A 15,000-nucleotide genomic window follows, 5' to 3' on the forward strand; every position below is an offset into this window, starting at 1 on the left:
TCGGATAATTCGTAAATAATTTGTTACATTCACTAACAGGCAAATTTGAAAGGAAATTCCAATACCTATAATTTAATAGTTCGTTATTATTTAGAATTTTCAGATTTACGAATTTTTGAATTTACGACTTGCATTCATAACGAATGGCCCAAAAAAAAAAAAAAAAAAAAAAAGAAGGGAAAAAAACAGAAGGAAACCAAAACAAACAAATTTTTTAGCAGTGCACATGTCTGGTGAGGAATAGGGTACCACAGCCAACCCTAGGCAAAAATTAGCACTGAACCCTTGCATTGGCGTGAGTTTGGGGGGGGTCTCCATGCTGATATTAACAAAAAATAGAATTAGGCTGGAATGTATCAATTAAAAAAAAAAAAAATACAACTGTAGAGAAATGAAAACCTTTTGCAGGATTGCCATTACTACAATAAAAAAAAATTAAATAATAATAATAATAATAATAATAAATTTTTATATATATATATATATATATATATATATATTACACATACACATTATATATATATACACATACACACATATATATATATATATATATATATATATATATATATATATATATATATATATATATATATATATATATATATATATATATATATTAATATTATATATATATACACATACATACATACATACATACAGACACAATATATATATATATATATATATATATATATATATATATATATATATATATATTATATATATAACACAGCTTTTATAGTTAATATAAGAAGATGAAACTGTAAAAGTTTCCATCAGCTCCTTACTACACCGGTAGGCTCACCTGGGCGGGCTTCAGGACCACTGTGTTACCTGCGGCGAGGCAGGCGGCGGTCTTCCAGGCCAACATCATTAGGGGGTAGTTCCACGGGATGATAATCCCACACACACTGTCAGTTCAGGGTAAGGAACAGAATTAAAGGGAATTTATTATATTTTTTGTGTAATGCTCCATAAATAGTCACATCTTACAGATACCTATATCTCATTATTACAGCAAAATATATATCTTTGTCTTTATGCATCAATACAGAATGATTAGGTAATTCTACAACAGCCGTGACGGCTACAAAGTATTAGACATGGGCATGCCAAAAATGTTCGCTTTGGATGCATTCGTTATTTGAAGAATTTTGTTTCGAATGCAATGGATTCATTTTCGAAATTGTGTCATCTCTTTGGTATGCTTTCATTTTATTCAGAATTAGCGGTTGTTAGGGAGCAGAGGCAGCCGCCACATCCTTAACAACCATGACTCCGGGCTTACTGTTTTCACTGGCGTGTCTGAGAAACGATACGATGGTGTGGCCGCCTGGTCATAGAGGCGGACAGAGACCAGATCGTTTCTGATCATCTCTATGGCCTTGGAGGACCGGAGCGACTTCATGACATAATTTCCGGTCCAGGGCAGAGGTTTTTTTAAAGCAAAAACATCAAAAAAAATTTTTTAGATCTTTTGCTTTTAAGGGTAAAGGAGACATTTGGGGTCTTTTTGACCCCAGATCTTTCCATGAAGAGGGCCTGTCATCCTTATTTCTCTTACAAGAATTGAAAATGATTAAGAAAACTGTAAAAAAAAAAAAAATATATATGTAAGTGTCGCCTATGGAGATTTTTAAGTACCATAGTTTGTTGCCATTCCACAACGTTAAAGTGTGAAATGTTAGGTTTCTATCTACTCAGGCTAACATCAACTTTCATATTTTATTAAAATATTGAGGTATATATTGTGATTTTTCTTTTTATAAAATTATAGAGTTTTTTCCCCCAAAAAAAACTCAAATACCGTGTGAAATAAAGAAAATTGATCGCCATTTTATTCCCTAGGGCAGGGGTAGGCAGCCTCGGTCCTCCAGCTGTTTTGAAACTACAAGTCCCATGAGACATTGCAAGACCCTGGCAATCACAGGCATGACTCCTAGAGGCAGAGGCATGATGGGATTTGTAGTTTCACCACAGCTGGAGGGCCGAGGTTGCCTACTCCTGCCCTAGGGTATCTGCTAAAAAACAAAGATATATAATGTTTGGGGGTTATAAGTAATTTTCTAGCAAAAAATAACGTTCTAAACTTAAACAAAAAGTGCCAGAAAAGGCTTGGGGGCAGATCCACAGAGCGAGTACGCCGGCGTATCTACTGATACGCCGGCGTACTTTCAAATTACCCGCGTCGTATCGTTGTTTTGAATCCTCAAAACAAGATACGACGGCATCTGGGTTAGATCCGACAGGCTTACGTCTTTGTACGTCTTCGGATCTAAGATGCAATTCTTCGGCGTCCGCTGGGTGGCGTTCACGTCGTTTTCCGCGTTGAGTATGCAAATTAGCTATTTCAGACGATCCACAAACGTACGAGCGGCCGGCGCATTCGTTTACGTCGTCTCTAGTTGGCTTTTTCCGGTGTATAGTTAAAGCTGCTATTTCGTGGCGTATAGTTAGACCTGCCATGTTAAGTATGGCCGTCGTTCCCGCGTTTATTTTGAATTTTTTTTTTTGTTTGCGTAAGTCGTCCGTGAATCGGGATGGACGTAATTCACGTCTATGTTAAAAAAAAATGACGTCCTTGCGACGTCATTTAGCGCAATGCACGGCGGGAAATTTAGGGACGGCGCATGCGCAGTTCATATTTAAATGAAACACGCCCCCCTAATCGCCGATTTGAATTCCGCGCCGTTACGCCGCTTGAGATACACTAATTCTTTATGGATTCGATTTAAAGCCAGGTAAGGTACGGCGGCGTAGCGTATCTCGGATACGATGCGCCAGGGCAGATCTTTGTGGATCTGCCCCTTGGTCTTCAACTGGTTAAGGAATGCATTTGTTAATTTAATTTGTTCCGATTCATTTACAATTCAATTCAGAAATTCAGATACATCCAACAATGCAAAAATCTAATTTCTAGACGAAAAACGACTATAAACGAACCAAATGGCACATGTCTACAAAGTATTACACTCACCCGATTGGCTCTCTCTTGGTGAAGGTCAGGTTCCGATTCGGACGTGCTTGGTTTATGGGGATGGTGGAGCCCTGAAAGACATACAAGTTATCACAAGTTTTTTCCCAATGAGTGCAATGAGATTTAAAAAAAATATATATCAACAACTCACCTGAATTTTATCGCACCAGCCGGCAAAGTAACGGAAAGTTTGGATGGACATCCCGACGTGGGTCTTCAAAGCCAATGTGTACACCGCACCCGAGTCTATGGATTCAATAGTGGCCAGTTCTTCCTGGTGTTCCTCCATGAGGTCAGCCAGCCTGGGAAGTGACACAGGGATCATCTCAAAAAAATGTTCTTCTAAAGAATGAGCTGAAATAGATTGGGGACGTATTCCCAACTACAAGAACTAGGCCTGTGGGCCAACAGGAGAAAGGGGCCTAGACATCAGGTGGGGGTACTGACCAGAATGGGTAGTAAATAATAATAATAAATATTACATTTTTAAATATATACCGGTATTTGTACCATGATTTAAAACAGTTTATTGATATCAATTATTTGATTTTACTCTGCATCCAAAGGCTGTTTTTTTATTTATTTTTTATTTTGAACGTGTGATCAGCAGCAGAGGACTAGACGCTCCTCCTACTTATGTTTTCCTGCAGACAGGCTGGGAGATATCTGGGTCATGTGGCAGTTGTATATCGATAACAAAAAAAAAATGTTACTTCGATTTTTTTTATTAAAATAACAGTTCCATCATCCACATACAGAAATAGAAGGGACAATGTAAATTAAACAGTATGGCCCGGATTCACAAAGCACTTGCGCCGACGTATCTCGAGATACGCCGCGTAAGTGCAAATATGCGCAGTCATATCTGTGCGCCGTGCCCACAAAAAACTTGATACGCCTGAAAATAGGCTTCATCCCACCGACGTAACTGGCCTACGTCGGGGTAGAGTGGGCGCATATTTACGCTGGACGTATTTGGAGCTCCCATTGATTTTCTATTCACATATGCAAATGAGGGAGATGCGCCGACTCACAAACGTACGTCTGTCCGACGCAGTGCGCGTAAAGTCATACGTCCGGCGTAAAGTTATGCCCCATAAAGGAGGTGCAACTCAGCAGCATCCATGCAAAGGTCTACACCTGGGAACTCAAGCAGTCGTCGTTTACGTTGGACGCGAATATGGCTGGGCGTAGGTTACGTTCACGCCGTAGGCCAGTGATGGTGAACCTTGGCACCCCAGATGTTTTGGAACTACATTTCCCATGATGCTCAACTACACTGCAGAGTGCATGAGTATCATGGGAAATGTAGTTCCAAAACATCTGGGGTGCCAAGGTTTGTCATCACTGCCGTAGGCAGTGATCCGTCGTATCTTAGGGAGTAGATCCGACGTGATTCTGAGCATGCGCACTGGGATGCGTCCATGGGACGGCGCATGCACCGTTCATTATATCTGTCTGAGACTCAGCCCATCATTTGCATGGCTCACGCCCACTTCCACATATGCCGGCTTACGCCTAGGAAACCCAGCGCAGATTTGGCAGCACTGGCTTTGTGAATCCAGTGCTTGCCTCTCTGCGCTGCGTCGGCGTTGCGTAAAGAAGATACGCTACGGCGGCATAAATATGCGCCGCTGTTTGTGAATCCGGGCCTATGTGTTTAGTATCACTTTAATATGGCCATACATCAATTTCACTGAGAAAATTTTAGTTTTTTGATTTTTTTCCATTTTCTAATAGTTAAAGGGGTGAAATCAATGATTGTTTTTGACCATAGTGATGAGGATCAAGAAAAATACAAAAACCTTCTAGAATGAAAGAAATACTAACTGTGAATGTGGTCTTGGGTCAGAATTTTTTTTTCTTCCTTTTTCTGTTTTTTTATGTGCTTGTGCTTCCCGAAATGGACTATAGGATTTCATACGAAATTTGTTGAGTCCATACCGGTTTCCATACGAATGTTTGGCCAGCTTTATTCCAGTTTAAGGAATTTACAATCTAAGATGCCAACAGGCTAAAAAAATACACTTATGTCTCTTGCCATTGAGAAAGTCCAAAGAAAAGCTACACTCCTTACAGTACTTGACCTTAAAAAAATGTTCAACGTAATTGGGTACAGTCTGATTTATGGAGGTACTTCTCCTTTGACAGATCTCATCAATGCCAAAAATAAAATACCAGCCCTCCAAATAAATGTGTTTTCTGTGAAGACGACATCACAATGTCATAAGCAACCAACATTTCCAGGCCTTGCACAGTCCCTTCCCCAAGGTCCTGAAATGTTGGTTTCCTTTGACTATCTGGTTTAGGCATTGCACCAGTGGCGGTGCGTCGATAGTGGGCACAGGAGTGCCGCCCCCTCTCTCCTGCACCGCCACTGAACCAATACAAAGATTCATGCATTGCATGTATTGTCGCTGCCGCCCACTATTCAGATGGCCGGCCCCCTGGTGAGCGCCGGCCATCTGAACAACAGCAGTTGGTTGGCTTTGGATGAGTCTATCAGAGCCAGCGGCTCTGATAGGCTTTCCGATTACAGCCAAATAGTTTGGCTTCCAAATGGTTAACCAGGGGACGCAGGGGGTGTGCGTTGCCTGGTTAACACTGACATGTGTCTCAGCCAATCAGGCTCACCGGGTCTGGTTACCGGTAACCTGATTGGCTGAAGCGTCATCGAGGGCGGGAGAACGCATCGAGGGACAGTGGAGGGGCAGGATGGCTGGCCCAAGAAAGGTAAGTACCGGGGCAGGGGGGCAATCTGGCAGCATTTTACAGGGCAACTGGCAACAATTGATGGGCACAGTGGCGAAAATTGATGGCATGGCACAGTGGCTGCGTTTGATGGCATGGCACAGTGGTGACAATTGATTTCACAGTGGCGACAATTGATGGCATGGCACAGTGGCGACAATTGATGGCACAGTGGCTGCGTTTGATGGCATGGCACAGTGGTGACAATTGATTTCACAGTGGCGACAATTGATGGCATGGCACAGTGGCGACAATTGATGGCACAGTGGCTGCGTTTGATGGCATGGCACAGTGGTGACAATTGATTTCACAGTGGCGACAATTGATGGCATGGCACAGTGGCGACAATTGATGGCACAGTGGCTGCGTTTGATGGGCACAGTGGCGCTGCAATTGATGGGCACAGTGAGGCTGCAATTGATGGGCACAGTGAGGCTGCAATTGATGGGCACAGTGAGGCTGCAATTGATGGGCACAATGAGGCTGCAATTGATGGGCACAGTGAGGCTGCAATTGATGGGCACAGTGAGGCTGCAATTGATGGGCACAGTGAGGCTGCAATTGATGGGCACAGTGAGGCTGCAATTGATGGGCACAGTGAGGCTGCAATTGTTTGTTTTTTTTCGTTTGTTTGCACCCCCAAAAATTTTGAGCACCAGCCGCCACTGCATTGCATCATCCATAATGTTGGTTTCCTATGACTATCTGGTTTAGGCATGGCACCATAATGGATGGTGCCATGCCTAAATCAGATAGTCATAGGAAACCAACATTTCAGGACCTTGGGGAAGGGACTCTGCAAGGCCTGGAAATGTTGGTTGCTTATGACCTTATGATGTTGTCTTCACAGAAAAACACATTTATTTGGAGGGCTGGTATTTTATTTTTTGCCATTGATGAGATCTGTCAAAGGAGAAGTACCTCCATAAATCAGGCTGTGCCTCCAGAACAAAACCTAACTTATGGCTCCTACTGGACTCGAAGCTCACCCCAACTCTCACAGGCTACAAATACCGGCAATGGCTTGTTGACCACAGGCCCTCTTCTAGTATAACCAAAAGATCGGAGCTACCAAAGCTGGAGATGACCCTCACCTGTACATTAGACGACCCCGGTCCCTTGGGTTCATCTTGCCCCATTCTCCATTCTCAAAGGCTTCCTTGGCTGAAGATACGGCTTTATCGATGTCCGACAACTGGGCCAGTGACACTTTGCAGATGGCCTATGAAGGGAACACCCGTGAGGCTACAAGTAAACTATGTTTCGTGTTTGTGCTGAAATATGGTCACACTTACACTACCATCAGTGGGGTTAATGGTGTCATAGGTTTTTCCTCCCTCGGCGTCCACAAATTGGCCATTGACGAACAGCTGATGGGGCATTCTGATTTTCATATTGTTGGCATCCTTCTCCACCTGAAATAGCCGAGATCATTTGTATGCCTTAGAAATATTGTTTGTCCAACCCTATTGAAAAGAGCCAGGCCGGCACTGTAACGCCAAGTACATATTTTGGAATGTAGCAGATCTATTCAGTTTTTCAGTAATATCACTATCGGCTGGCTTTTAAATGTGTATTACATGATGAAGAAGATAACAGAATGAGCTGAGCCAAGGTCCAAGGGAACAGCCAAGCAATTGATCCAATTACACTTTCATTTGAAATCAGTTAAATACGAATGTATGGGTTTATCCAAAAGATAGCCAAAGAAGAGTTAAAAAGCTGATCCCCTACCAGAAACTGCAGTGTAGGACCCTTGCTCTCTGTAAGGAAGCAACGGTATCTCTGCAGAGGTCCAACACCAACTTCCTTGCTGAACCAGAGCTAGAGCTTTCCAATTAGCAAAGCATATAAATTGTTCTGACTGCAGAGCTATAGGTCTGACCAGGGCCGTCATCAGGAATTATGGGGCCCCTTACCTAGCTTCAGGCATGGGCCAGAGAACCGGGGGGGGGGGGGTGCTGCCGCCTGAAATTGAGAAGGAGGGGGGGGGACTGCCGCGAGTTAAGAAGCCCTTTACAAAAAAAAAAATACAAAAAAAGAAGAAATAAAGAAAAATATATTTAAAAAAGGGGAACTCTGAGCCCTTTAATAATAAAAAAAAAAAAATATATATATATATATTTTTTTTTTATTAAAGGGCTCAGAGTTCCCCTTTTTTAAATATATTTTTCTTTATTTCTTCTTCATATATATATATATATATATATATAAAATTACAAAAAAAGGGGGTTGCCACCCGGGACCTCTGGGCCCTTTAATAATAAAAAAAAAAATCTCTGGGCCCTTTATTTAAAAAAAAAAAAAAAATTTAATTAAACATTTATAAAAAAAAAAAAAAAAGGGGGGGGGGTTGCCATCCAGGGCACTGGGGACCTATGTGCCCTTTAATAAAAAAAAATAAAAAAATATATATAAACAAAAATAAACATTTATAAAAAAAAAAAAAAAAGGGGGTTTGCCACATGGGGCCCTCTGAGCCCTTTAATAATATATATATATATATATATATATATATATATATATATATATATATATATATATATATATATATATATATATATATGAAATAAAATAAACATTTTTTTTTATTTGTTTATAAAAAAAGGGAGGTTGTCATCCGGGGCCCCGAGGAACTCCAGACCCCTAAAAAAAAAAAAAGATTGGCCCCTTAATAAAAAATAAAATAAGAATATATTAAAAAAAAAAGTTAAAGAAAGGGGATGGGGGTATGCCATCCGGGCCCCTGGGGACCTCCAGGCTTCTTACAGGGGTACTGCCTGTACCCCCCCTGATGGCGGCCCTGGGTCTGACTCAGCAGGGGGGGGGGGGGGGAGTGACAGACCTTTTTAAGAGAGGCCACTGCTTCCACAAAGAGCTTAGTTACAGGGAAAACTTATTGTAAACTTTTTTCAGCAGGTGAGAATCTCAGTAAACCGGCCCTGCGTGCTTACATAATCTATGACTTGCGTCTCCTCTGCATCCTCCCCTCTGAGCTTTCTCACGAGCATCTGAATGAATTCTTCAAACTTTGTGGCCATGTAGACATCCTCGTTCTGTAGCTGTAATCCGTTACACTTGAGCTTCACTTCTTCCACCAACCTGATGATAAACAGAGAGGTTGAAGCACCAAACAGATATAAATCGGCAGAGACAGAAGCAAACACACCATTTCTCCAATCTATCGGACTCTTTGATTGAGACAGAACAAAGCGGATACTTTCAGAGCAGAAAACAACAGCAGCCAGTCGGCAATGCACTTGTTTGTTTGTTTCAACCATTGAAGACATATGTAAAGTGGTAGGAGTTGTATTAATGGTAAAGACCATGCTTGTATAGACACAACAGGCTGGTGCTTCAATGCAACTGGCCCTTAAATCAGGCACTTCGCACCCTGCCCTGTGTTGCCCAATCAGGGACAATGCCTGAATGCAGGGATGCCTGTAGAAAACATGGGTCCCCATACAGCCTACCTGACAAGGCCCCAGCCGACCGAAAGTGACTGAGGACATAGATTTATCAGTCTCTTTCTGTGCAGCTGAGGCACTCTGCGGCTTCCTGCTCATTCAGTAAACACAGCTTCTATGCTTCAGTGATGAATGGTACCAATCATGTGTTCATTCAGGAAAGGAAGGGGCCACTAAATGACATTTACCAGCCCCTTACCCTACTCTCCATCCTGAAACATCCCTGTGTGCCCATAGCAGCTGACAGCGGGAGAGGAGGGAAGCCGGAAGCTCTGTGGGGGAAAGGGGCACATGTGGGGTCCGGACAGCAGATGGAAGGGGAACATGTGCCAGGACCAATCCCCCTGCAGTACAGCTGGAGGGAGAAAGAGGAGGAGAAGCTGGCAGTGCTGCAGGGGAAGGCAGAAGAGGATCGGTGTCTGCAGTAAAACAGTACAGCCGGCCCATGCTCAGCAGGTGACGGGGTCTCCCGTTTGAACTAATGGGGCCCAAGCCCAGTACAAGAAGGCTGGCTGTATTGCCTTATCAGCGGCCTTGCCTAAATTTCGACTTGGCAAAGCTGCTGGCACTTTAACTGCTTCCAAACCAGTTGGTGCAAACCGCCTTCTTCCACCAATTTATGGCCTGGGCAGCCCCATGAACATATTCCCACCTGCCATTCCTATATTTTGCCTACCCTGGCTCATTACATTTAGTACTTTTTTTAACATTTATTTTTGACAAGTTAAATATAAAATAGTGTATATGAACATTAAGCATTTGCAGCCAGGGCATGGCGACCTAAAAGCTACAGCTTGCTAAAAGCTCAGATAAAAGCTGAAATGCAGTGAAATTACACTACGCAGAGAACTAAGGGCCAGATCCACAGCCAGCCGCCGTAACTTAAATATTCCCATTTAAGTTACACTGCCGCAAAATTTCTACCTAAGTGCCCGATCCACAAAGCACTTACCTAGAAATTTTCGGCTGTGTAACTTAAATCCGGCCGGCGCAAGGCGTTCCTATTCAAATGGGGCGAGTCCCATTTAAATTAGGCGCGCTCCCGCGCCGGACGTACTGCGCATGCTTACGACGTCATTTTCCCGACGTGCTTCGCGCGGTTTTACGTTGCGCCGGGTTTTGAGAATCGCGACGGGCGTAAAAAAAAAATACGAGTTGCGGCAGGAAAAAAAAAAATTTGAAAAAAAAAAAAAAGACGGCGACGCGGGATAGAAGGGTCTACTTTTGCAAGGCCTAAACAGTTTAGGCCTTGTAAAAGCAGCCCTAAATTTTGCGTTTGCAAACTAATACTTACGGAGAAAAAACGAAGCGTAAAAGCTTTGTGGATCTCCGTAAGTGCTAATTTGCATACCCGAAGCAGCATTTCGACGAGAAATGCCCCCAGCGGCGGCCGAGGTACTGCATCCTAAGATCCTTACACATGTCGGATCTTCTCCCTATCTATTGGAAACTGATTCTGTGGATCAGTTCCAAAGATAGAAACAGGGATACGACGGCGTATCAGTAGATACGCCGTCGTATCCCTTTTGTGGATCTGGCCCTAAATGACTCACAGAGGGGAGGACACCCCGCTACACACAGGGTGCTTCCAAGGATAAAAGCAATGCTAGATTTTCCTATTAGAAAGCCTAGCCTGTTGATAGCGTTTTGTAGGTACCATTTCAACAAATGTTTATTTTTATTTTTTAATTAGGAGGTTGTATACAGACAAATTAAGAAAAATGATATAAAACACCCATTAACAAACTTCAAAACGTCTTTAAAAAATTCAAAACAAAACTGAATGACTTTACATTAGCATGTCGTCAACGAACCTTACTACATCCATGGAGGCTGCACCAGCCTTGAAGAAATCAGTAGAGTCTTCTATATCAGCGACGTTGGTCAGGATCCGTTTCCACGTGGCCTGCAACAAACACAAGAAGGTAGGATTGGTCTTGGGTTGGGTGAGGAGGAATGTTATGTTAGAGCACAAACTACACGTAGGGTTAGGCTTGCATCAGGATATTCTGGATGAGTAGAGGAGCCAGCACTGTTTATGCTGTGGGCTTAATTATGATAGCTCTAAACTAGGGTTGTCCCGATACCACTTTTTTAGGACTGAGTACGAGTACCGATACTTTTTTTCAAGTAGTCGCCGATACCGAATACCGATACTTTTTTTTAAATGTGTCCCCAAATGCAGCGATGTCCCCCCACAGATGCAGCCATGTATCCCCCCATCCAGCCATTGTCTCCCCCCATCCAGCCATTGTCTCCCCCCCATCCAGCCATTGTCTCCCCCCCATCCAGCCATTGTCTCCCCCCATCCAGCCATTGTCTCCCCCCATGCAGCCATTGTCACCCCCCCCATGCAGCCATTGTCACCCCCCATGCAGCCATTGTCACCCCCCATGCAGCCATTGTCTCCCCCCATGCAGCAATGTATCCCCCCATCCAGCCATTGTCACCCCCCATCCAGCAATGTATCCCCCCATCCAGCCATTGTCACCCCCCATCCAGCAATGTATCCCCCCATCCAGCCATTGTCACCCCCCATGCAGCCATTGTCACCCCCCCCATGCAGCCATTGTCACCCCCCATGCAGCCATTGTCACCCCCCATCCAGCCATTGTCTCCCCCCATGCAGCAATGTATCCCCCCATCCAGCCATTGTCACCCCCCATCCAGCAATGTATCCCCCCATCCAGCCATTGTCACCCCCCATGCAGCCATTGTCACCCCCCATGCAGCCATTGTCACCCCCCATGCAGCCATTGTCACCCCCCATGCAGCCATTGTCACCCCCCATGCAGCAATGTATCCCCCCATCCAGCCATTGTCACCCCCCATCCAGCAATGTATCCCCCCATCCAGCCATTGTCACCCCCCATCCAGCAATGTATCCCCCCATGCAGCCATTGTCACCCCCCATGCAGCCATTGTCACCCCCCATGCAGCCGTGTCTCCCCCCATCCAGCCGTGTGTGTCACCCCCCATGCAGCCGTGTCACCCCCCATGCAGCCGTGTCTCCCCCCATCCAGCCGTGTGTGTCTCCCCCCATCCAGCCGTGTGTGTCTCCCCCCATCCAGCCGTGTGTGTCTCCCCCCATCCAGCCGTGTGTGTCTCCCCCCATCCAGCCGTGTGTGTCTCCCCCCATCCAGCCGTGTGTGTCTCCCCCCATCCAGCCGTGTGTGTCTCCCCCCATCCAGCCGTGTGTGTCTCCCCCCATCCAGCCGTGTGTGTCTCCCCCCATCCAGCCGTGTGTGTCTCCCCCCATCCAGCCGTGTGTGTCTCCCCCCATCCAGCCGTGTGTGTCTCCCCCCATCCAGCCGTGTGTGTCTCCCCCCATCCAGTCGTGTGTGTCTCCCCCCATCCAGCCGTGTGTGTCTCCCCCCATCCAGCCGTGTGTGTCTCCCCCCATATGCAGCCATGGCCCGCTTACCTGCTACCGCCGACTGTGTACTACGGCCGGCCAGGAACATTAGAGCTTTGAATAGCTTTTGATTGGCGCCACGCTGCGTGTATAGACACTCCCCCTCGCTCGGGATTGGACAGTTCACCCGAGCAAGGGGGAGTGTCTATGCGTGGCGCAAATCATTACAGCTATTCAAAGCTGTAATGTTCCCGCCCGTATTACACAGTCAGCGGCGTAACGGCGGCCGATCGCAGCGGCGAATTGCGGCTCCGGTGGCGACGGTCGGCGGCGGCGGCGCGGCGCGGGGGGGGTTAAGTATTCTATTTGTGTATCGGGGCGGGGTATCGGCGTCTGACTACCGCCGAAAAAACTCGGAATCGGTCCCGATACCGATACTAGTATCGGTATCGGGACAACCCTACTCTAAACCCACATGCCAATATAAGCTAATAAAAAAGAGATTTTTAATACAGCTTACCTGTAAAATCTTTTTCTTGGAGTACATCACGGGACACAGAGCGGCATTCATTACTATATGGGTTATATGGAGTACCTTCAGGTGTAGACACTGGCAATCTCAAACAGGAAATGCCCCTCCCTATATAACCCCCTCCCATAGGAGGAGTACCTCAGTTTTGTAGCAAGCAGTATGCCTCCCAAAATGGTCCTCAAAAAAGAGGGGTGGGAGCTCTGTGTCCCGTGATGTACTCCAAGAAAAAGATTTTACAGGTAAGCTGTATTAAAAATCTCTTTTTCTTTATCGTACATCACGGGACACAGAGCGGCATTCATTACTATATGGGATGTCCCAAAGCAATGCTTACAATGAGGGGAGGGAGAACATCTCCAAGACAAAAGGATTTAATTTAGAGATATACTCAAATCATAATAAATCCAACTTAGTTGAGAAAAATAAAATTTTTAAATTTAACTCGAACAAGAGGAGCCCCCGGAATCCGAGGGTCTCAAACTGCAGCCTGCAGCACTGCCTGCCCGAAGGCAGTATCAGTATTCCTTCTTACGTCCAACTTGTAGAATTTTGTAAACGTGTGGACAGAAGACCAGGTTGCCTCCTTGCAAACTTGAGCCATAGAGATCTGGTGGTGTGCTGCCCAGGAGGCGCCCATGGCTCTAGTAGAATGAGCCTTTAATGATACTGGAGGAGGCAACCCTTTCAAGCCGTAGGCCTGAGTGATTAATTGCTTAATCCACCTAGAAATGGTGGACCTTGCAGCTGCCTGCCCCTTCTTGGGCCCATCCGTAGAATGAACAGCACATCTGTCTTCCGGATCTTCTTTGTAGCTTTAAGATAGGCCTTCATGGCCCTGACAATATCCAAGGTATGCAGCAACCCTTCCTTTCTGGAAGTAGGTTTAGGGAAGAAGGATGGTAATACCAAATCCTGGTTCAAATGAAAACTGGATATGACCTTCGGAAGGAAGGAAGGATGAGGGCGGAGAACGACCCTGTCCTTATGAAAAACAAGATATGGTTCCTTACAGGATAAGGCTGCCAGCTCCGAAACTCTTCTTGCGGAAACTATGGCAACCAAAAATACTAACTTCCTTGTCAGTAGAACCAAAGGAATATCAGCCAACGGCTCAAACGGTTGTTTCTGTAAACTTGACAGAACAAGATTTAAATCCCACGGACAAAGCGGGGATTTAACTGGAGGTCTAATACGTAAGACCCCTTGAAGGAAGGTCTTAACCAGCGAGTGGGTGGCCAGCGGCCGCTGAAACCACACTGACAGAGCAGAAATCTGTCCTTTGATTGTGCTTAATGCCAATCCTTTATCCACTCCTAGCTGGAGAAAACTTAATACTCTATCGATGGTAAATTTGCGAGAAAGCCATCGCTTGGACTCACACCAGCCTACATAGGCCTTCCAGACCCTGTAATAAATCACCCTAGAGACCGGTTTCCTGGCTCTGATTAGGGTAGAGATTACTTTCTGAGACAGACCTCTACCCCTGAGAATCAGGGATTCAGCTTCCAGGCCGTCAAATTTAGATGCCGTAAGGCAGGGTGGAGGATCGGACCTTGCGATAGCAGGTCTGGCCGTAGAGGAAGAGTCCAAGGGTCTCCCACTACCATCCTTAAGATTAGTGAGTACCATGCCCTTCTGGGCCATGCTGGAGCTACCAGGATGACTGGTATGTGCTCCACCCGGATCCTGCGCAGCAGGCGGGGTAGTAACTGGAGCGGGGGAAACGCATAAAGAAGTTTGAACTGATGCCAAGGGCAAACCAACGCATCGGTTCCGCAGGCCATCGGATCCCTTGAGCGGGACATGAACCTGTCTAGTTTCTTGTTGAGTCTCGATGCCATGATATCCACGTCCGGCACTCCCCATCTTTGGCAGAGTGCTTGAAAGACTAGTGGATGCAGAGACCATTCCCCCG

The 15,000-nt window shown here is 45.3% G+C and overlaps 1 protein-coding gene across 1 annotated transcript in view; it reads right to left on the bottom strand.

Annotated features, from left to right (window-relative positions):
- The window catches only part of LOC120945119 (cytosolic 10-formyltetrahydrofolate dehydrogenase), a 67,124-nt gene that overhangs the window by 18,174 nt on the left and 33,950 nt on the right, over window positions 1–15,000 (bottom strand). The window contains exons 9-15 of the mRNA XM_040358995.1: window positions 11,013–11,104; window positions 8,686–8,833; window positions 7,027–7,146; window positions 6,826–6,953; window positions 3,132–3,282; window positions 2,981–3,051; window positions 809–914 (exon numbers count right to left, since the gene is read on the bottom strand). Of these exons, the coding sequence (XP_040214929.1) occupies window positions 809–914; window positions 2,981–3,051; window positions 3,132–3,282; window positions 6,826–6,953; window positions 7,027–7,146; window positions 8,686–8,833; window positions 11,013–11,104 (816 nt within the window). The remainder of the gene's footprint in view (window positions 1–808; window positions 915–2,980; window positions 3,052–3,131; window positions 3,283–6,825; window positions 6,954–7,026; window positions 7,147–8,685; window positions 8,834–11,012; window positions 11,105–15,000) is intronic.

Source organism: Rana temporaria, chromosome 7, assembly GCF_905171775.1.
Source record: "Rana temporaria chromosome 7, aRanTem1.1, whole genome shotgun sequence".
In the NCBI taxonomy this organism is placed as follows: Eukaryota; Metazoa; Chordata; class Amphibia; order Anura; family Ranidae; genus Rana; species Rana temporaria.